General features: G+C 34.2%; 1 protein-coding gene across 1 annotated transcript in view; it reads right to left on the reverse strand.

Annotated features, from left to right (window-relative positions):
- The window catches only part of Usp8 (ubiquitin specific peptidase 8), a 55,696-nt gene that overhangs the window by 858 nt on the left and 30,695 nt on the right, over positions 1-24,143 (reverse strand). Inside the window, exons 8-18 of the mRNA XM_047538855.1 lie at positions 22,968-23,130; positions 20,251-20,395; positions 19,738-19,958; positions 14,760-15,344; positions 8,759-8,839; positions 7,998-8,260; positions 5,608-5,820; positions 4,036-4,246; positions 2,681-2,917; positions 1,848-1,990; positions 134-266 (exon numbers count right to left, since the gene is read on the reverse strand). Of these exons, the coding sequence (XP_047394811.1) occupies positions 134-266; positions 1,848-1,990; positions 2,681-2,917; positions 4,036-4,246; positions 5,608-5,820; positions 7,998-8,260; positions 8,759-8,839; positions 14,760-15,344; positions 19,738-19,958; positions 20,251-20,395; positions 22,968-23,130 (2,395 nt within the window). The remainder of the gene's footprint in view (positions 1-133; positions 267-1,847; positions 1,991-2,680; positions 2,918-4,035; positions 4,247-5,607; positions 5,821-7,997; positions 8,261-8,758; positions 8,840-14,759; positions 15,345-19,737; positions 19,959-20,250; positions 20,396-22,967; positions 23,131-24,143) is intronic.

Raw genomic sequence — 24,143 nt, forward strand, 5'->3', positions numbered from 1 at the left:
AAATTGAATGGTTATTTAAAATGTCAGTAATTTCAAATGTTTATGCTGTTCTTACTCTATGAGGTAAGAGCCATTTGAAACTCCTATTAGTTTGCTTAAAAAAAAAAAGTTTTTAGTTTAAGAAGATACTTACTGAAACAGAAAACAAATTATATTTCTTCAAATTGTTCTTTGGACCAATAACATACTGTGACAAGTCAAGATTTTCTAAAGGGAAGTCCACAGATGTCTGTAATTTTTGCTTCCACCTGCCATCATAGGAAAAACTGCAGAACAAAACATTACAGGAATTACACTGCCAGAGAAAAACATCAGCATGAATCCTCATTCATTTAACATCCAGATTTTTAGCCATAATCACAAAGTTCATTTCAAATATAAAGACTCAGAATTTTAGGAGTTGAAGGACCTGTTAAAAACATTTGTTTCATTTCCAACTTACAAACAAGGACACTGAAGTTGTAGATATTAAATAACTTGTCCAAAGTAACAATGATAGAGGAAGTCCCCACTTCGATCCCTTGACCCACTGACCAGCTACAATTGTTATGTAAGTCCTCTACAAAGGACTGCATGCTCAGAACACTAATCGCCACAAAAGCAGACAGGAAAGACTGAGGAGAGCTGCTCTAGATTTAAACTTGTACTTTATGGAACACTAGATCCACAAAGTGACTGTAGGCAGACTGGTGATTATTTTAATCTCCATCATTATTCTTGCATACTCTGCTCTGATGCTTTGGTTGGTGTAACATGGTTATTCCAGAATTAATTTTTTGTGGTGCTCAGGATCAAACTCAGGGCTTCCTGTGTGCTAGGCAAGTGCTCTCTACCACTGAGCCACATCCCCAGCCTTTTAAAAAATGTTTTATTTTGAGACAGGGTCTCATTAAGTTGCTTAGGGCCTCACTAAAGTGCTGAGGTTGGCTTTGAATTTGTGCTCTTCATGTCTCAGCCTCCTGAGTCGCTGGGATTACAGGAATGTGCCACCACATCCGGTTCATCATCATTTTTTAAAAAGAAAATTCTAAACGGTATACACTTGTGAATATCCTTTAAGAATAACAGCACTCAAATATTTACAGAACAAATCTGTGTTCATTTATAACATGTTTATACCTCTACAATCCTCAAGAAAAAGGACAATGGTCAAGTTTTGTTAGGAAAAACTTATATGAGAGAAATATGAACACAACAATCTTGAAATTAACATTAATAACTAAGAATCTTCCAGACAGAAATGCTTTCTTTGAAACAAAAATTACACTTCTCAATAAAAAGATGGGAAACATCCTTTAAAGAAGTTTTTCACAAAACCAACTCGAAAGTTATCAAAAGACCAAAGAGTAAGAGTAAAAGATCTGGTATGTATTTTACATCTTTCACCATCATTCCCTCTACTATAGGACTAGATTTTTTTTCTTCAGTTAGAAAAATCTGGACAAAACAGTCTACACTTAACATCACTAACATATTTTACCTTTAAAATTACACTTTTAAAAAATCCTGTTATTTCGTTTTTTAACACATGATTAAATCTGTTTCATTATGCTTACTGTTGGAATGTTAATTTTGACCTGCTAATTTGTGTTAGAAGTATACTGTATAACATTTATTTTTATACATTTTCACTTGATGTAACAATTTAGTTTCACATGGAACTACATGAAGTAATAGTATTGTATTCTGGGGTCATTTCTGCTTTATTTCCCTCCAAGCTGCCCCAGCCAGACAATCTACCTTTGTTATGTTTCTTTTGTAGCCAGTGTAAGAAGTGTAAATTACCTAGGACTTTGAATTCCTTCATCTATGTTTTACTGAACAGATAGAAAAAATTTCCCCTTTACCGTTTCAGATGCACTAAAAGCACAGGTGGCAACTTCCAGATTTCTATCTTTTTTAGAGAATCCCGTCGAGCTCTGCAATGACTGCAGTAAAATCTGTTGTTATCTGTGAGTTTTTCTTCTTTGGAAAATAATCTAAGGCAATCCTAGTGAAAAAAAAACAAGTAGCAATGTTTAAGAATTAATGTCCTTACACAGCACCAGACAGTAGCTCTTTACTAATTCATTCCTTAGGCACGAGGGATACATCAGTCTTTTGAACAAAAGTTCCAAACTGGGTGAGGAACATATTCCAATGAACAGAATCAGCACAGTGAGGGTCTATGATGAAAGGAAATGTGCCGTGGGTCATGATGGCACACAGGAAAGACCTCCAACTTGCACTAGATGGGCTAGGGAAGACTTGCTTGGAGGAAATGATGTTCCAATGGAAGTTAAGACTAACAGTATCAACAAACAATTATATAAATCACACTGCTGTTGTGTAAAACCCCAAATATTTGATATCCCCCTATAAAGCACATACTCATGGAAAGCAGATCTAAGGTGAAGTAAACATACAACTTTTCAAATTGAAACTTTAGGGCTGGGCATGTAGGTAAAGCATGTGCTTTTAGCATGTGCAAGGCCCTGGGTTCTACCCTCAGTGATGCAAGACAAAAAACCAAAATTTTAAAAAACATTATCAATTCTCAGAAAGAGTCGATAAAAAAGGTAAATTTCTAATTCTTATGTTTACAGAGGTGATGACCACAAAAAAGTTGCTGAAAAAGGTATATATGTATATAAATGACATTTTTACCCAACAAATCATTTTCTTTCCTTCTGAAACTTACCTGTAATGTACATTTACTTGTGGATGCTAGTGGTAGAGATAAATACATGAAGGCCTCAAATGTCCTAGATTTTTTGTGACAGGTGAGGCACTGTACTGTGGATTTGAACTGACCCTGAAAAAGTGCAACAATAATAGACTCATTGAGCTGCTTATGTTTCTGCCAAGCATGTTCGGCAGCTTTAAAGTCATCGAGATGATCATTATTTTCTTCTTTATGTCTCTTCCGATTATCAGCCTGGAAATAAGATTATTTAGACTATTAGCACCTGAAAGACATCATTAAATATAAAATTGAAAGAATAAAATTAAATATAAACACTGCAGATTTAAAATGCTTGTAGTTCTGATAAATGCTGCAAAAAGTAATTGTAGCTGAAATAAACCTACTTTATCAAGTCTGGTTTTGAAAAAAGAAGCTGTGAATAAGGGCTATAACTAGAGAAATGTAATTTCATTGTTCTAGCTTCATAAATCGAAACATATACAAATATGTGTATATATCCAAATACTTATGTGTGTGTTCACTGTTAAGAATGGTGACCCCAAAGTTATCTGAAGAAGAGATGATGGTTGCAGCTGTCACATACAAATGGAGGATGGTCATTTATGTAGAGATACATGTCTCAATAAAAACTAAACCTGCATCATTTGGTTACATGGTATAATTCTTATTTTAGAAAGAGTAAGAATATAGTGTAATGATATATACATACTATGTAACAAACATTTGTAATAACATAAATATACAATAAAGGAGTTCAGGCCATCTGTAGCTAATCTTCTATAAAATCACTTGATTTTATTTTCAAATACATGTGAATTATGAATAGTATCTACAACAACTAGTTTAACACTTGCAAACTGCTCAGCATTACTGCCTGTTAACACTAATACTATATATACTTCTTTTCAAATACAGGTCAAGAATTCCTAACCTGAAAAGCCAAAATGCTCCAAAATCAAAACTTTTTGAGCACTGACATGCTGCCACAAGTGGAAAATTACACACCATGAAAATGTTTCATGCACAAAATTACTTAAAAATATTTTGTAAAATTAACTTCAGGCTATGTATATAAGGTAAATATGAAATATAAGTGAATTCTGTGTTTAGATTGAGGCCCCAGTCCCAAGTTATATTATGTATATGTAAATATTTCAAAATTCAAAAAAAATCTAAAATCCAAACTACCCCAAAAGCAAGCATATTAGATAAGGGATCCTCAACTTGTATTACATTCATCAGATATATCTGTATTGTAGCTCCATGCCTTAGTACAAAGTCACTACATTTCAATAAATTGTCACTGAACAACCCTAGGGAGTCTGCAACTTAGAAAAATTAAATCTTACTTTATTTAGGTCTTCATGGAGTCCATCCATGAGGAACAGAAGCAATTCTTGTGAATCTTGTTGGCTGTACCCTGCAAACTGGTCATTGATCTTCCCAATGGTGATTTTAAAGTCTTTTGGACTGATGTACCTATACTGTCCTGTCCACAGTGCTTTCATGATTATACCAAACTCTTCTGCCACTTCACCTTTATGCCCCAACAAATTTGACCTATGAAAGTGAAAGTAAAGTTACAAAAATAGCAATAAAGGAAATGTTGAAAGGGACAGTGGATTCTTGATGTCAACATTAAACTATTCACATACCATAGTCCTACATTAAAATATTTACGTGCAGATTTATTACCAAATACTCATCTGAATCTTACTCTGCTTTAGTCCTCCAATTTATTTTGGCTGTAAGCCCTGCTCCTCCTCCTCATCAACAGGTTGCAGTTTTATGAGTGAGGTTCTGATTTCTTGTGCTGCTCTCTTCCTGTCTGTCCCTTACTATTAGAGTTGACTCTTCTCTATCTTATTCTTACAAATAAAGATATTTTCCCCTTTCCTAATTTATCTTCTCTGGAACTGAGAAGTGCTATGGTTTGAATGTGTTCTCTCCAAATTCAGGTGTTGCCACTGTTACAGTGTTAAAAGGTGGGGTGTTAGGCTATGAGGGCTCCCCCTCATGAATGTGATTAGGTGCAATTAGACAAGGGCATGACAAAAGGAGTCTGTCCTCTCTCATCTTCCCACCTTCTGCTATGTGAGGACACAGCAATAAGGCCCTGACCAACCAGGCATGATGCTGTAAACTCTAATCCCAGCAACTCAGACCAATTTAGGAAGACCCCGTCTCAAAAGAACTAGGGATGCAGTTCAGAGAGCACCCCTGGGTTCAAACCCCAGTACCAAAATAAAGAAGGCCTTGATCAGTACCACCTTCATCTTAGACATCCCATCTCCAGAACTGAGAACAATAAATTTCTGTTCTTTATAATTACCCACTCACGGGTACTTTGTTAGAGCAGTACAAAATGGACCAGATAATAAGTATGATTAAATATCCTTTTAATAGTATATTGCAACTTGGGACCATTATCTTAAGCAAAATAAGCCAAACTTGGAGGGCCAAGGGTTGTTTTTGTTCATATGTGGAAGCTAGAGGAGGAAGGGGAAAAAAAAAAAAAAAAAAAGTGGGGACGTAGATCTCATGAAAATCAAAGGGAGGGGCTGGGGAGATAGCTCAGTTGGTAGAGTGCTTGCCTTGTAAGCACAAGGCCCTGGGTTCGATCCCCAGCACCCAAAAAAATCAAAGGGAGATCAACAGAACAGAGGAAAGGAACCAAGGGATGGGAGATGAGAGGGAGTGGAATGTGATAATGACCAAATTATACTGTCATATTGTGGAATGCCATGAATTCCAACAACAAATCCCACCATTATATACAACTATGAAACACCAATAAAAAAAAATGTAGGGGAAAAAAAAAAATACAGGGCTCAGGATCAGAAATATGTTGAATTACAAAAAACAACACACATTCACATACATACACACATACTACATTGCAAAAGTAAGACATTTATTACCTGTTAATATCATCCTGATAACAGTTTCGGTTGAAATAATCAGCCAAATGTGGGGCATTACATAGGCACTGCAATATTGAGTTCATATAACAAGTATTTCCTAAATTACGAAGTCCAGTAAGAGCTGGTCCAGATCCTCCAAAAACAGGATTGAGGTTCCGAATCTGAGAAGCAGAAAGCCTTGAGATCTCAGCTTTAGGATAGCATACTGGCCTAAGGAAGAAAGAGTACAGAAGATGTCTTAAAATGCAGAGCATCTGAAACTAAGGTTCACACTACAATTGGCAGCCAACTATACTACCTGTACCACACTAACCTTGTCCACAGTCTATTAGTTCATAAGGTAACTGCATCTTACAGGACACTTATTAACTAGGTTACACCTGGATGTCATCTAAGTCCCTCCCACAAATCACGTACCTTTAACCTCTTATGTGGGTTGGTGGTCCTAAAGATACCATGATAGAGATCCTCTAGCTTCTCATGAATGAGGATCTCTAATAGAGAAGGCACTTTCAAACCCCTTAAATGGCCCAGGGAGGCTGGCATTGTAAATACTTGAACCTAACCAAAATGGCAAAGAATCATAAAAAAAATTACCATGGAAGAGATATCAGAAGAGGCAGAGGTTATTTGGGTACTATTACTTCAAGTCTAGAGTTGTGGCTGACTAATCACAGGTGGGCTAGTCAAATTTAAATCAATTAAAATTAAAAATTCAGTTCTTCAGTGTCACTAACTCTACTCAAAATAGCCAAAACTCACATTAGCACTGATAATGTTTCCATTAGTACGGAATGATCCACTGGATAATTCCAGATTAGAGAAAAACTCCTAGACTTTTGTTGGTTTATATGTGGAACTACTAGAACTACAGCTCTAAGGAAAATCTTAAATGATAGGTCTTTTCTTTTTGGAAGCACTGAACATAAGGGCTCTCCACTACTGAAAGTATATCCCCAGTTCTTTTTATTTTCTGAGACATTGTCTTGCTAAATTGCTGAGACTGAGCTTGAAGAGCCTGTAATCCTTCTGCATGTGCCACCATGCCGAACTGTTTTTTTGAGTATGTATAAAATACATGAACTGAAATGAATATGAGGTAGTCTTTAATTAATAGTAGCCAAATTTAATTTACTTTAATAAGAATTATGAGTCAAGAAGGAATTAAATCTCACCAGTTATTATGATTTCTAAAATCTGTAACTTGGTAAACAGAATTTTTTTTTGGGGGGGGGGTACAAGGAATTGAACCTAGGGGCACTTAACCACTGAGCCACATTCCCAGTCCTTAAAAAAAAATATTTTATTTAGGGACAGGGTCTCACTAAGTTACCAAGGTTGGCTTGAACTTGTGATCCTCTTGCCTCAACCTCCCAAGCTGCTGGGAATACAGGTGTGCACCACTGTGCCCCACAGATAAAACAGAATTTTAAAAAGCTCCTTCAAACAAGTTTCTACCTGACAGAATAAGTTCTCAGGAGGAAAAAATATCAACTACTTCCATGAAATGTATTACTAAAAGGGCCAAAAAGATAGCCTATTGGAATTCTTTAGTAATTAACAGAGGTATATAATGAAAAAACAAACTCATTTATTTACAGTCAATATAAATAAGTACCCAAGACCCCCTGCAGATACCAATATCTAAGAATACTCAAGTCCCTTCTATAAAATGCTACAGTATTTGTATTATCCTGTTTATATCCTCCTGTGTACTTTAATCACCTGATTACTTGTAATAACTAATACACTGCATTGTTTAGGAAATGACAAAAAAGTCTATTCATTAGCAGATTAAAAAAGGGATGAAGCCAGAAATGTATTAAATGAGATACTACTTTGGGAAACAAATGAACCCACTGATCACTACTTGTGAACAGAATAGCAGAAATACAATAAATAAACAGGAACAGAATGACGATTAGAGGCAGACACACTATAGTGCTTGTTTCCGTATAACAGGAAAGCTTTGCTCTCACATTACTGGCTGAGGAGAAAAAAGCTTGGAACTTGGGTGCTGCAAGAATGAAAACTCAACAATTCTATAAATTATGGTCCTAAAAGAGAGAAAAAGGTCTCCCACAATCATTTATGAGAAACTTGTGAATGGTCTGTGGCATACCACTATGAATTCTAACTGTATAAAAATACTTGTAGATTTACATTTACTTATGGTAATTCCCTCTTGTATATTAAGTTAGCTGCACTTCGCTGAAAAAAAAAGGAACATTTTCTTATTCATTTCTTTTTTCTCCATGATAAATAACAATGGCTAGTACAGCTTCCACAGAAATTTCTGATTCCCTATCTTTAATATGATAATCTATTTAGAGTAGGTCTTAAAATATAGCATATTATTCTAATTCTAGGAGTTAATATAAACTTACTTATTTTCGCGATTAACTGTAGGAGTTACTGTTGGCTTCCTCTTTTCTTCCTCTTGAATGGCCTGGGTGATGTCTGGGGAGGAGTAGGAGCGCTTCAGTTTGGATGGTTCCCTATCTCTCTCAGCAGGAATCTGGGGTTTGGCTTTATGAGTTGGAGGGGTGGAAGGAGGTGCAGACGTGGGAGCCATTTCCGGTGGATACATATGAACAGTGTTGGTGGGTGAATGATAATAACGAAAGGTTCCGGTAATTGGGTCAAGAAACTTAGAAGGAAAAGAAAAACAAAAAACCAAAAATGACTGTTTTATAAACAAAGAAAACATTCCAAAGTATATTACTGCTAAATTTATTTTTAGGTTAATTTGGAGGGGTGGTTTGCTGGGGATTGAACCCAGTGACTAACATATGCTAGAGCTCATACTCTAGCATCAAGCTACATTCTTACAATAATTCCAATAAAATGACACTCACTTCTCTAATTAAACGTCCAAAGACGTTTAAGTTTTAACATAATACACTATTTCAAAATAATATTGCCAGAATACTCATATATTGCAGATAATATTCCAGGTTGGGTATTGAAACATCTAACCTTGTGGTTATTAAGGGAAGGAGCTATGTCTTCTACAATGAAGAAACAGAATTGGCTGTATTAGAGGTGAGGTAGAATAAGTAAAATAAAAGTATATTTTTAAAGGAACAGAGTAACTTTTTAATTTATTTCAAAGCACAAAATTATACATTTTCATTTTGACTTTTACCTTGGCCCATCCTGAAGGAAGTCCTGGTACGATCCTCCCCATTTCTTCACTTCGTGCTCTTGTCAAAGGTTCTCGCTGAGCCTAATTTGAAAATAAAGGAAAAAATAATTCTTATTTTTCAATTAAATTTTGCCATATACATACTGAAGATGCTTGTACCAAAGAATAAAAATTTTGCCTTGGCTGCCCTTCATATATTTAAAAACAGATTCAAAGATGAAGAAAACTTTTTCTCCACATCCAAATATTACTATACCAATAGGAAGAGGAGTGTGAAAAGGAAAACTATGATGAAAACAACAAAGATCATTAAAATATTTTTTTAAGGCATTTAAAAATGGAGTCTACAGGCCAAAAGGAGGCAGGACTTATGCACAACTCCAGCTGCTGCCTAGGAATGTTAACTTTCGTTACCTCCTAACTATAGGCATCTAGAATAAATAATTACAATGGGCCCAAATATTTTTATAGATATTTTTACCAAGTAAAAATGGGATACTTATTTACTTGTTAATAATCTTACTAGGTAAAAATGTCTCTATATCTTCTATTGGTCACATAGCCCCTGTCACACAGCACCTATACTCCAACAGAAATTTTCCTACAAGCAACCTCCTTTTTTGTCTTCTTTGGAACACTGACTTAGAGCTATCTAAATCTGTCCTTCCTGAATTGCAATTCCTAAGACCCTAAACAAAGTCCATTTAACTTCTGCAGTTCCTGAGTCTGGAACAATCAACAGGAATAGTGTGCATAAGCCTATAATGATGGCAGGTAGGTGGCCTTCCATATTGGTTCATGAGGACAAAGGATCCAAATAAAAAAGGCTACAAATTTATATACCATGGCCTACTCTGTCACCTTGCTCTAACACATTTATATTTATTCACTTCACAAATTACTGTAGTATTATGAAAAAATATGGACTGATATACTGAGGCACCAACTTCTCTAACCAGATGACTCACACTTCTCTACCTCCTTTAGTGAAAACCTGTTATTAATAGAAAACAAAAAGACCTAATAATTAGGCACCCAATTTCTATCTTCATATTCTCCCATCATAAAATATAATTTTGGCAAACACAATAATTAATACAATTTGTGTGCTAGAAAAATATTATCAAAGGCAAATGGGACAACTGAATATACACATACAAAGAGATGAATTTAGAACTTTAATTCATACTATAGTAGTCCTCCCTTATCCATGGGGAACATGTTCCAAGATCTCCAGTGGATGGGTGAAACCACAGATAACAGTGAAATATATATATATATATATATATTGATTTTCCCATTATACACATAGACCTGTGATAAAATTTAATTTATAAATTAGGCAAAGCAGTGAACATATATATATATATATATGAACAGTGAAATATATATATATATATATATAGATTTTCCCATTATACACATAGACCTGTGATAAAATTTAATTTATAAATTAGGCAAAGCAAGAGATTAACAATAAGAACTAATAAGAATGAACAATTACACTATAATAAAAGCTATTTAAAACTTATGAATTATTTATTCCTCAAATCTGTCATGTAACTTTCAGACCATGGCTGACCATGAGTAACTGAAACCAAGGGAAAGAAAAATTAACCCAAAATGGACAGAGGCTGGGGATATGGCTTAGTGGTAGAGTGCTTGCCTGAGGCCCTGGGTTCTTTCCTTAGCACCACCAAAAAAACAAAACAAAACAAAAACGTGGGGGGTGGTGCTAGACAGAGATCTAACCGTACAAAGTAAGAGTATAAATTTTTAAAAACAAACAGGAAATATTCTTCTTAACTTTATGAATTTGGCTTTGACCAAAAGCTCCTTAGATACAATATTAAAAGCATGAGTCACATAAGGAAAAACAGACACACCGAACTTACCCACAAGAAATTTTGTGCTTTGAAAAACTTCATTAAAAAATGAAGTGCTACGATCTGGGGTTATGGCTTAATTGTAAAGCGCTCACCTAGCGCGTGTGAGGCGCTGGCTTCAATCCTCAGCACCACATAAAAATAAATAAATAAAAATAAAGGTGTCCACCTACAACTAAGAAAAAAAAAAATGAAAAGCTAAGCCATGGAGTGGGAGGAAATATCTGGAATTCACATTTCTAATAAAGATTTTGTATTGAGAATATTATAAATTATACAACTCAGAAAAGCTGGCAATAATCCAATTTAAAAATTGGCAAGACTTAAATACACATTTCACCAAAGAAGATAAACATAAGATCTATACTTGGGAAAAAATGCTCAACATCATTAGTCATTAGGAAAATGCATATTAAAACCACAAAATACAACTTCACACTCATTAGAATGTTTCCAATCTAAAAGAATAACAAGTATTGGCCAGGATGTAGAAAAACGGGAACCTTCATATGTTACCAGTGGGAACTTAAAATGTGGCAACAACTTTGGAAAACATTTTAGCAAGTTTCTTTACAAAGCTTCCTCAAAATATAGCAAGAAAATCTCACTCTTAAGTATCCATTCAAAACAAATGAAAACATTTTCATAAAAAGATATATACGAATGTTCAGAGTAGCATTATTCAAAATAAGCCCCAAAGTGGAAACAATTCAAAAGTCCATCAACTGATGAATAAAATGTAGTATGTCCACAAAATGTAACCCTACTTGATAATACAAATAAATGAACTACCAGTACATGCTACAACATAGTTTAATCTAAAAATATATGCCAAGTGACAGAAGCCAGATATGAAAGACTACAAAATCTCAGAGAAGGTCAATCAATAGAGACAAGATAGTAGGTTCAGTGTTGCCTGGGGCTTGAAGGTGGGAACAAGAGTGATTAATTGTACATCACACCTTTCTGGTGTGATGGAAATGTTCTAAAATTGGATTGTTAATGGTTTCACAATTCCGTAAATTTTTTAAATCACCCAACTGTACCCTAAACATGGGTGATTTTTATGGTATGTAAATAATACATCAATTACGCTCTTGAAACGAAGGCAAAAATGTCTTATAAAAAGTGTAAGTATTTAAAAAATTGTGATGAAATACCAAACAAAATTTAACCTGTTAAACATTTTTAGGTACACAGGTTAGTGGTGCTGGGTGTTTTCCCATTGTTATATAGCCCATCTCCAGAACTCTTCTCATGTTTCAAAATTAAACAACTTATTTCTCCCAGTTCTTGGCAACCACTATTCTATTTTCTGTCCCTATAAATCTGCCCACTTAAAATGACCTAATATAGGAGGAATCACAGTATGTGTCCTTTGCAATTCATGTATTTCAGTTAGCATATGTCCTTATGGTCCATCTGTGTGGCATGTATCAGAATTTCCCTCCTTTAAAGGTTGAATAATTTCCCAATGTATGTATACATATTTGTTTATGCATTCATCTGCCAATGGACACCTGGGTTGCTTCTATCTTTTGGCAATTGTGAATAATATTGTTATGAACTGTGAATAATACTGTTATAGGTATCCAAATCTCCCTTTAAGACCAAACTTTTGATTCTTTTGGGCATATATCCAGAAGTAGAACTCTTCGATCATACAATAAGGTTTATGTATTTTTATATTTCATAAAATGAAGAGAACATACTGTCAGCTTTAAATAGGAAATCAAACTCTATTCCTTCTAGCATATATATAGATCTATCATGTAAAAACAAAAAGTAGCCACCAAAGATGATAAAAATCCCCTCAGAGTAGATCTCAAGACAAAGGGTCACCATGTGACAAAGATAACCCTATGGTTATACATGTTTAATCCATGATTTTTGTTCCAACTTTTCTTTTTTTGAGGTGTTGGGGGCTGAAACCAGGGCCTTCCAGCATGCTAAATATGTACTCTACCACTGGGCTACCCTCCAAACCCTTTCCAATTTTTTTAACACCAGTGAACTATTTAATTTCTTTCAGTATCCTCTGAATTTTCTATAAAAATTTCTGTCTTTAGCAATCTACTTTCTGGTTGTCCTTTAATCTTAATAGGCTGTAAAATTGTTAAAATTACAGAAGTGAAAGAAAACTTTACCTTTGTCTCAATAAAAGCCAATCTACCACTAGCTAATACAATCAAATCCAGTACTAAAAGTGTAAAAGGAGAAAAAATTAGGCTTCTGGAAAGTGTATTTTACTTTACTGTCAAGTTCAAAACATATTTTAAGGTCATTTAGAATTTCCTAACACTAAAGAAAAAAGCTAAAAAACTGATGAACCAGTGAAAAAGAAAAAAAATTATGCAAATCAAAGTAGTCTGGGAAGTAGTGGTTTACAGTATATAATACATGATCAAGGATAAAATGCTGTATATTCACTGGACTCTTCTTTTATTTAAATATCATATGATTTTGGTTACTCTGAGAGAGTTAATGCTCCCCCCAAAATTTAAAGTATTCAAGAGAATACAGAATTTTATACAGACCAAATTAAAAAATGTAAAATCCATTTTTTATCTTCCTATAACATTACAGGTTTTTTTAAAGAATTCATCTTATTTTTAAAACAACCGTCAAAAAAAACTTTTGATTAATTTTAGCAAAATTTATTCTAGAATAATTTACATATTGCTTCTACTTTTGAAAGGAGCCTAGAAGAATGCAATCTTTGCTTTTTTTCAATGTGTTACAGGGAGAGTAAAAACTATGTTATAACAAAAACTGTCATAATCTGAGGGCTATTTAGATTTGTAGGGATATTTGGTATCTATATTAAACGATCCCACAAATATGAATGGTTTAAGTTAAAAAAACTGTCTCAAATATAATAAGATGAAAAGAAAGTGGCTTTGGAATCTCACAACCTGTGCGATTTTAGGCAAACATTTAATATCTAAGTTTCAGCTTCACTTGTAAACTGAATGCCTTATGGGATTACCATTATGAACAAGCTAAAGTTGGGAAGATATTTGGCAGATGGTAGACACTTAAAGAAAGATGTTTAAATTATATCTTATATAAAAGTTCCCAAGTTCTGATCTTCCTATTGAGTCTTGGTACAGGGCATCATTTCCTTACCTTGAGTGTTTAGAAGATTTTTGTATATGAGCTATTTTTTTGTCACTAAAAGTTATCAAGTAAGTCCAGCATCAATATGATTGTCAATTTTGGTAACATGCCTGAACTGCTTTGTTGCTTTGGAAGTATAGAAACTGACATTTGGTATTTTGTCTTCCATTAGAAATCATTTTTATACCAAGAAATAGTTTTATATATGTAAAAGGGGCTAAAATTGTTCCTGCTATTATAAAAACTTAATAGGGTTCAAAAGGAAAAGGTCTTGTTAATTGCATAATGGAGAAAAAAAAAGTATATTATTAAACTGAAAAACAGTAACAGCAAAAAACATCTCCAAAATTATGAGAATCAAGTTTGGTTGTGTAGCCAAGGGCAGAAAAAGGCAACATTAAAATGGGATTATTGCCAATATTATTTGAATAGACAAAGAAACAGAATGACAAAGACCTGACCAAAAATATGATTATAAGCAAAGATAAATGTTGGCTATTTTTAGATGGCAATGACTTTGCACATTTGCTTAGTAGATACAAACTCATAATAAATGTTAATTAGCACCTGATTTCTCCATACTGAGAGGATGATTGTATTTCATTTAAAGTCTTCTGATAGTCATACATCACATGAAAATGAAGTAGCTACAGGTCTAGTTATTAAAAACAGATTACATCTTACAGACACAAAAAACAATGCCACTGCCAACCAATCATTTAATACACGTCAGTGGCCTCAAAGAAGAGTAGGTGAACAAATGTGGATGAATCTGAACAAATTATCAACCCCTAGAAAATGACTCAAAATACCTGCCATGTTTACAGAATGCCACAGGTGTTTTCTTTTATCTCTCCCCCTCAGTACCTTGCTTGAACCAAGGGCCTCATGCATGCTAGGCAAATGTCTACCACTGAGCTATACCCCAAGTGTAGTGTTATCTTTTCATACACATTTTATTTCTCATAGTTGGCAGTCTGTACTGTTCTGCTTACCTTGCCTGCACTTGAATCTCCCGTTACAGATGCAGAAGGGATATCTACTGTTGACTTTTTCTGTAGTTCTGGAGTTGGACACCTTTTTCCTTTATCCTCCACAGATTTCTTAGCATCAGAGGTTTCATGTTCACTTTTACTTTGTCTTTTTACTCCTGTTACCTCTTTGCCCCTCTTTGATGAAGTTTCTTTATCTTCTTTCTTGGCTTGTTCACTTTCTCTCTTCACCACTTCTTCTTTTGCTTTTGGTTGATTCTCTGTGATTTCATTTTCTTCAACTTCTTGTTTCTTTCTGGCTTTTTGTTCTTGTTCTTCCCTCCTCAGTTTCTCTTTCTGTTCCTCTTGCTGCCTTTCACGAAGTTCTTTTTCTTGTTTGTTTTTCTCCATTAGAAGAGCAGTTTCTGCATGAATACGAGCTTTTTCTTCATCTGTTAACATGGCAGTTGGAGGGGGAAATACTGGCTTGGTGGAACGATCTGGAACAACTTTCCCATTCTGAGGAGACTGTTGCTCATGATCTGTACTTTCAGATTTTATTTTGTGATCTTCGGGCAACTTGACTGCTGGTTTTTTAGTACGATCAATCTAGGGAAACCAAAACAGAGCAACACATTCTTTTGACAAAATTCAGGAGCATATAGCCTCAGTTCCTGAAATCAAGCTGTGATAAAAGAACGTCACTCTGGAGAGAACATCAGCCAGGATGACTATTTATAAATTACTCAATGTCAAGATTTTTTTTATAAGGGAGTACTTGAATGGGAGAAAAACACCAATGATACTTCCTTTTTCTAGAAAAGATGTGTTCATCCTGATATGTAATGTATATGGAAGAGTCGCTAATGTCTTCATACTAAAACATAAAACCTAGATCTGACAAACCAAGATTTAAGTGCCATTTCAATGTAGCCAACTACCTACTCAGTAACTCTTTGGGAATGTCACACATACACCTTAAAACCATGGCCAAAACTTAATTCATGGTCCTTATTCCTTGGATGCAACCGATCTCCAAATAGTTGTACAAACCAGAAACTTCCGAGTCCTATAACATCTTCTTGTACCCCTGTGCAGTCTGATGCCTTTCCTCCTATATCTGTACCTCTATTTCTGTTAAAACCAACCAGTCAAGCCCAGGCCAACATCCACTGGAACCATAGCATAACTTCCAACTAGTAGTCAATTTCTTCTTTTACCTGCTTCCAAACAATTTCTCCATATTGTAGTTAGAGTAATCATTTTAAAACAAATCTAACCATGTTCTTCCCCTTGCTTAAAACCCTATTTTAAATTGTCACCCACTACACTAAGATTATATCTAAAATTCTCACCATGGCCTGGAAAAGGCCGTGAGGTCTTACATTTGCCTACCTCTCCATTCTCATCACTATTATATGCATCAGTCATACTTGCCTTTAAAATAATTTTTTTTTCCCAAAGCTACCACACTTGTTCTGAACTTAGATGTTTTTATCAGTTGTTCATCTATATAATACCTACTACAACATTAAAAAATCTCTCCCTCAGAAAAAAATTTTGATTCCTAAAACTAGCCAATCCCCTGATCTATATTCTTATAATACCTGATTCTTTCCCCTCAGACCACTTAGTGGGATTTTGGTTAAATAACTATTTGTTTAAAACCTTTCTTCCTTCCTAAAACACATGCTTTCTAAAAGTGTAGAGATGGTGCCTGGCACATAGTCAATAAATATGTTGCTGAGGGAACAAATAAAATAGCCCATAATAGCTTTTATTAAGAGATAATATGCTGGGCTGGGGCTGTAGTTCAGTGGTAGAGCACTTGCCTAGCATGTGTAGGCCCTGGGTTCAAGTTTCAGCACCACGTACAAATAAATAAAATAAAGGTCCATTGACAACTAAAAAAATTTTTTTAAAAAGAGATAATCTCCAAATTAGTTTCCTCCAAGCTAAATCACAACAACCTAAATTCCTGATTTGATGAGTTAAGTATTTATTATTACCTCAATTTAACAGCATATTAACCCTACAACACTGAAAAAAGTGAGTCTAATATTATTTCTTTTTTTTTTTTTTTCAATGTACTGATATCATTTCCTTTAGATGTGTACTCAGTAGTGGAGTTGCTGGAGCATATGGTAGTTTTAATATTTTTTTTTTTTTCTTTTTGTTTGAGAATACACTGTACTGAAACAAAATAAGAACTTGTGAGAACACCTGACACTAACAACCTATGTAGTGCTGTTATAAAATAAATTTTAGATGAATACCACACAGAAAACAGAGCAGGAGAAATCTAGTGAAGAAAAAAATCATGCCTAGTTTCTCTTCACTTCTCTTTCTACCTCTTCATTTTTAATAACAAAAAACAAAACTTATTCTTTTCTTTTCTACACATATTTCAGAATGAAATAGAAAAAAAAAAAAAAAAAAAGCCCACTATGGAGATGGTGGTATGAAAGGTGGAGCAGAAACCAAAATAAAGGTTTCTTTACAGTTTGGTAGCTGAATCATTATTCCCTAATCTTAAAAGCATAGCTATGATCATGGTGCTTTCAAATTTAAAATTCTCTAATGGCTTCCTTGTACCTTTAGGATAAAATGTAAATTTGATACATGTCTCAATGATTCTTGTCTATCTTTCCAATCTTATCTACACTCTCCTCTGTCCAACACAAATCCTGCCTACATATGTCAAATACTGCTCACTGGTCCCAGAGCAAGGTTTTTGTCTTTAGTCATACAGTTTTCTTCTAGTCTCTTACATCTGCAAAACCTACCGAAGTCCAAATAAAATACTGCTTTCTTCTCCATGAAAACCTCCCTGGCCCTTTCAGCTAAAATTTTTCTCCTTTTTCTGTGTTCCAGTGACTAGAAGTACAATAATGATATTCTATCCTATGTTATAAATGATTTTATGCAAGTCTCTCCTTCATCAGACAGAATCCAGGTCTTATTCATATTTGTAAATTTTCATGCTATCTTTCATAGAGAAGATCCTCAATCACTTCCTGGACTTTCGACTAAGGCTGAATGTAGAAGATTCTCAAAATATATTTGACAAATTGTACATATTTCAGAGTCATGTTGAACAAAAAAGGATTATAGTTCAAATACACAGATTAACTTGAAAGGAAGTGCAAGGATGCAAGCTACTTTTAGAACTTTTAAAATTTATACTTTAAGAAAACATGTTTCACCAAATTCTGTTTAATCCTACATTTTAATCTGAAATATTAATGATGGCCTTTAAAAATTAAGAAATAAACAACTTCCTTAAATAACAAACAACAAAAACACAAAAACTACCAAATTTTCTGTTCACAGTCTGCTCTACAAATTAATTTTGTCCATTTTAAATGTGAAATACTGCTTAAAGATGTGTGGGGAAAAGTTTTGAAATGAATGCTAAAAAATTTTGGTGATTACCTATGAAATATTAATCTTCCCTTAAATTTAACCTAACTAAGAAAAAGCTGCAATTTTTAATTTGACCATCTTGGTCATTTAAAAAGTTTTAAATAAGTTATTGTCAAAGTGTCAAATTTGAATGCAATGGGATTAAGTTATTTTAAAACCAAAATATTGACATCACACATTTAAGTAGTGTATAAGACAAATATCTGGGAAAATTAGTTTCCCAAAATCAGCCCTCCATTATCCATGGGTTCTATAGTGAAAGGATCTTTTTTTTTCAGAGATGAGGACTGAACTCAGGGCCTTGCTCATGCTAGGTAATCACTCTGTCACTGAGTTAAATCTCTAATCCCAGAAATTTTAAAAAAATTGCTATCTGTACTAGAGACTTTTTCTTGTCATTCCCTAAACAATACAGTATGACAACTATTTACAAAGCATTAACATTGTACTACAAGTAATCTAGAGATGATATGGGAGGATGTGTTTAGGTTATATGCAAATACTATACCATTCTATGTTAGATACTTCAGCATCTACTGATTTTGTTTTTTTGGTACCAGGGATTGAATTCAGAGGCGCTTTACCACTCAGCCATATCCCCAGTCCTTTTTTATATTTTATTTAGAGACAGGATCTTGCTGGGTTACCTTAGGCCTCACTAAATTGCTGAGGCTGGGTTTGAACTTGAGATCCTCCTGTCTCAGCTTCCCAAGCTGCTGAGATTACAGGTGTGCACCACTGCGCCCAGTGCATCTACTAATTTTGTTATCCTCCAGGAGTCCTTGAACCAATCCACAAAGGACACCAAGGGACAACTGTACTACTGGTCAAATTACAATACAAAACCCCCCAAAAGATTTGTTGTAATTCACTGTGGAAATACAGGCTTTTATGGGTACTATCCGTAGCAAAGCGTCAGCAGCTATGTTTGAAATCCTTTGAATTATCTATTAGAATGTAGTTGTGGCAACAGGGCTGAATTATAGTAAAAATTTTGTAGAAATAAAGATGCCACCTGTGAGGACTTTGGAATCAGGGACATGTCTTTGAATTTTTAGAGCAGTAGTACTCAAACATTGTTCCAGACACTCTTTCAGCAGGCCCATGAGGTCAAAACTATTTTCATAATACTCTGGTTGTTATTCACTCTGACTCATTCTTTAAGAGTAGAATAAATTATGTCAGAGATTCTGTGACATTCGACATTGCAAAAGATTGAATCAGAAGCAGATGTGACAATCCAGTTGTCTTCTATCAAGCCAGATAGGGACATGCTTTCCAAAAATGTAAAACAATTTCAACCTTTCCACTAATATTTTTGTTTGAGAAAATATAATTATCTTCATCAAAATGTCATTTATGTTAACATGTTATGAATCTCATTGTCAATTTTGGTTTTTTACGTTATTAAATGAATCAATAAATTAGTGGATTAAAAAGGTTTCAAGATGTACAGATTCTTATAACTGATACTTTTTTAAAAATATTAAAGGTTATATACAAAAATTCATTTCTATACTATGTATTTAATATCAAAACAAATTAGAACAAAATTAAAAGAAAAGCAAGACAATACCTGGGGAACATTCTTTATAATAGGCACTGGCTGAATTATGGGTGAAACATCAGCTTTGGAAGTAGAAATTGTTTCAACTGTAGTTGACATATTCAGTGGTCCCATTCTTTCATCTTGATCATTTACCAATTCTATATTTGCATCTACTTCTATAGAAGGAGGTAGCATCTGGGCAGGTTTAGAAGGAACTGATTCTTCCAGTGAGGGATAAGTAAAATCCACTAAAATCCCCAAAAGAATAATATTTAAAAAAATAAATAAAACTCCACAAATAGTACTTATACTTGTCATGCATGTTATATATGACAATTAAACTAAATGAAATTGACAGTCATGAAAGTCTCAAAGAAAATGTTAACTTCCAGGCTGTATTGTTTTGTTCTTGTTTTTTGCCTGAAAACAAACTGCTATGTAATAGGACAAATGCATTTATAATGAAGAAACATTACCCTGAAAACATAATTAATCTATATGTTACTGAAGCAACTTAAAACAAAATTCTCACATACATACATGAGATAGACACCTCTTCATTCTTGCCTCGTGGGGGTGGAGTGATCTTAGCATTTGTTGTATACTGGGGATAGCAAAAAAGCCAGTTTTCATAGCCTCCCTCTAAAACCAAAGGTTCATTGCGCAGGACAGTTTTACTTTCCCACTATAAAATAAGGAAATAGTATATTTAATTTGGGAACAGTTTCTTGACAGTGAAAAACACAGAAAACTTGAATTGTAAAATTGTTTCCTTGAAGACAAGATTCATCCTCTAAATGATAAATGATTTCTAAATGAAAATCGATTTCTAAAGTCATCATTAAATAAAACCAATGTATAGATCAGGTTTTAAGAATCATACATATAATCTGCAATCTCAGAATAAAAATTAGAAAATAAATTAATATATAGTAAAAGTTACCTATAAACTCACCAACCAAAGGTACCATTTTAACATTTTGAAGTTTGTTCTTAATACAGTTTTCTATCTAAATACATTTACTTTATAATTTTGTTTTTATAAAACAATGAAACTCTGCTGCTTTTCTTTCATATGAATGCCATTTATTAATAAGGAGGTATATTGGGCTGGGGTTGTAGTTCAGTGGTAGAGGGCATGCCTCACATATATGAGGCACTGGGCTCAACCCTCAACACCACATAAAAATGAGTAAATAAAAAATAAAGGCATTGTGTCCTACAACTAAAAATATTTTTAAAAAGAAGTTATATCATCATTTACAATGATTAGGTACTATTTTACAGACACAAACGCCTCAAAACTGAATCAATCATTTGAATGCTTTATCCCCTCAATTAATTGTCAAGCAATGCTGAAATAAGTAACCAAAGATCCTCATACACACACACACATCTAATCACGTCCTTTATGAAAACTCCTAGAAGTAGAATTGCTGAGCCAAGGCATGAGAATATTTTATGGCTTTCAATATATATTGCTCATCTTCAAAATGATCACTTATAAGAAATAAACATTTGTGTATTTCTTTAGGATCATTTCCTAGGAGCAGAGCTGCAGTTTAAAAGTTTGGTAGATGATGCCAAACTACTCTTCAAAAAGGTTATATCTTTTACACATCTAACCAACAATATGAGAATTCTCATAATCTTTGTAATTTTTACCACCAGTGGACATTTTAATTAGCATTTCTCTATTAATGAAGTTAAACATTCTTTCATGTTCATTAACCATTAATATTGTTCTATGATTTAACTAATCTCATCTTTCGACCATTTTTCTACAGAGCTATTTCCTTTTTTTGTTTTTTAGAAAACAGTGAATGTGCTAGGGAAAACAGGTCTTTGCCATGTATGTTACAAATATTTTCCCTGAATTTTACTTCATGGCATCTTAGTTTGAAGTTAAGATAATTAAAAATACCAGTGCTTTTTCCTAGTCATTTACTGTTTGTTTGTTATTTCCACAATCCCAGAGGGCTGGGGACTCAAACCTGGGCCTCCAGCATGAGAGGCAGGCACTCTACGAGATGGGCTATATGGCCTGCGTCATTTACTGTTCAAGCTCCATACCTTTGATCCATTTGGGATCCAGTCTGATCTAAGAAATAAGGAAGGGATTCATTTCCAATTACTCACTGGCTATTCAGTTGTCCTTAAACCATTTATTTCAATTCATCTTTTTTGCACTGATTGTGGTATCACCTTTATTAGACACTAAACTTTCATACATGAAAGCTTGAACTTCATGAAACCTCTTCTATAGGTCAAAGCCAGTTGAATACTGGTGTTTCACGTAATCGGTCTATGTTTGGGTCTATTTCTGTATTATTTTATTTTTTATTATTATTTTCCATTGGTGGGGATTGAACTCAGGGCCTCAGCACTCTACCAACTAAGCCAAACCCCCAGGTGTATTAACTGTCTTAAAACACGAACTGTTTTAAAGCTTTTAAGATTGTTCTACTGATGGGCAATCTTTCAACTGACCCTCTTACCAGCAGAATGAATTTAATAATTTAACAAGTTAAACTGAATATTATTTTCTAATCTTTGTTCATTTAATCAGTGAAAATGGTACTCATTTTAATTTGGACATATCTGATACTAGTAAAGACTGCTTTTATGGTTAGGCCCACTTGTTTTTCCTCTTCTGTTCATCACTATCTGTAGTCCACTATTTATATTACAATTTAATTTTAAGTATTTGTAAACGCTCTTCAGTTTTGGCATGTTTTAAAACACTGCCATAGTTGTTGCAAATATTTTTGTCTTCTACCTTCTAATCCTGTGGTATTTTTCTACACTTATTTTATTAAATCAAATCTATCAAACATTTATCCCTTGATAACTTCTTCCTTTACTTTTATGTTTTATAGTCTAATTCTGCCTCTCTTTCCTTTTCTTGAAATGGGGTCTCACTCTGTTGCTCAGCCTGGCCTTGGACTCCTCATCCTCCTCAGTCTCTGGAGTAGCTATGATTAGAGGTGTGTACCATCATATCCACCCTAGTTTTATAACAACAAAAAGCAAACATTTTTTTTTAATCATTTTTTCAGACAACTTATATTGGTGAAAATTCTAATACATTTTATATAAATCAGTTTACTGTTATCTGGTGACTGAAAACTAATCTTTTAAATGTGAATATTAAAAAACTATATAGTCAAAGCAAGAGAAAAAAGCTGGTCAACACATCTTCCTAACAACCAAAGGCGGCTTACAGTTACAATAAACTAACAAGGAAACTTGCTAACCTTGAAAAGTGCATCTTTCAGACTCCGCAGAGTCGTTCCAAGCTGTAAATCTTTTGCAGAACTAAACCAATCAAGAAGCACCACGTAATCCACATTTCCCCTTTTCTTCCATGTGTCTTTAGAGTCATCGGGGAGGTTTGCTTCAATCCAACTAGCAGTGACTCTGAAATGTATTAACATTTGTATTGGGACAAAATTTGACAGAAGATGCTGGCATACTAATATGAGTTTTGTTCTGGTCTGTACTAAGCCATAGCAAACTTCAAGCAGATTTCTTTCTAAGGTCAAACTGTATATTAAGGAATCAAATAACCTAAACATTGAACCCTTTCACTACTGCATGCTGGAAAATGATTTTAATAATTATTAAAACTGAAATAAATGGACTCAATTCTGACCCTTAAAAAAAGAAAGCCAGGGCAAAACTGAAAACAGAGGAAGTCATCAGGGCACCTCTCTCTACCACATATAAACAACTCAGGATCATCTGGGTAACATTATTCACATTTCAGTTCTCTTATAATACCTACACAGGCAATCAATAATTAACTAAATAGCAAAATGTTTATTTAACAAACACATATAGCATTTATTATGTGCTAGATACTATTTTAAATACCTCAATGCCTCATTCAACCCTCATAAGAATCCTGTAAGGTAGACATAATTCCCATTTTATAGACAAGGAACCCAAGTTACAAAAAGACTAAGTAACTTGCACAAGGCTACCGCTGGTAAGTGGAGCCAGAATTAAAACTCTGGTAATCGGACTCGTATTTATAATCTTACTTGGCAACTTTCAATGCTGCCTCTTATGTCAACTATTTAGGCATGCTGTTCACCTTATCTTTTGCTTAAAAAAAAAAAAAGTTAAAATAAGAAGTAAAATCCTTACAATGTCCTGCCGTGTGTGTGTGTGTGTGTGTGTGTGTGTGTGTGTGTGTGTGTGTGTACGTCCTCTATCTCAATGTCCCTCTTCTCTAACTACTTGCCCCCGGTTTATTCATTCAGTCCAGCCATCAATTTCCTTGTGATTCTTGGATGCTCCTGTCTATAGGCTTCTACTCTTGCCGCTCCCTCTGTCTGGATCCCTCTTGGTATTCTACTGAATGTATTTTGGGAAACAAGAGTATCAACCAGTGTTTCCTAAACTTCAGTCTTTCATGGATCATCTTC

The sequence above is a fragment of the Sciurus carolinensis genome, chromosome 2 (assembly GCF_902686445.1).
Source record: "Sciurus carolinensis chromosome 2, mSciCar1.2, whole genome shotgun sequence".
Lineage (NCBI taxonomy): Eukaryota > Metazoa > Chordata > Mammalia > Rodentia > Sciuridae > Sciurus > Sciurus carolinensis.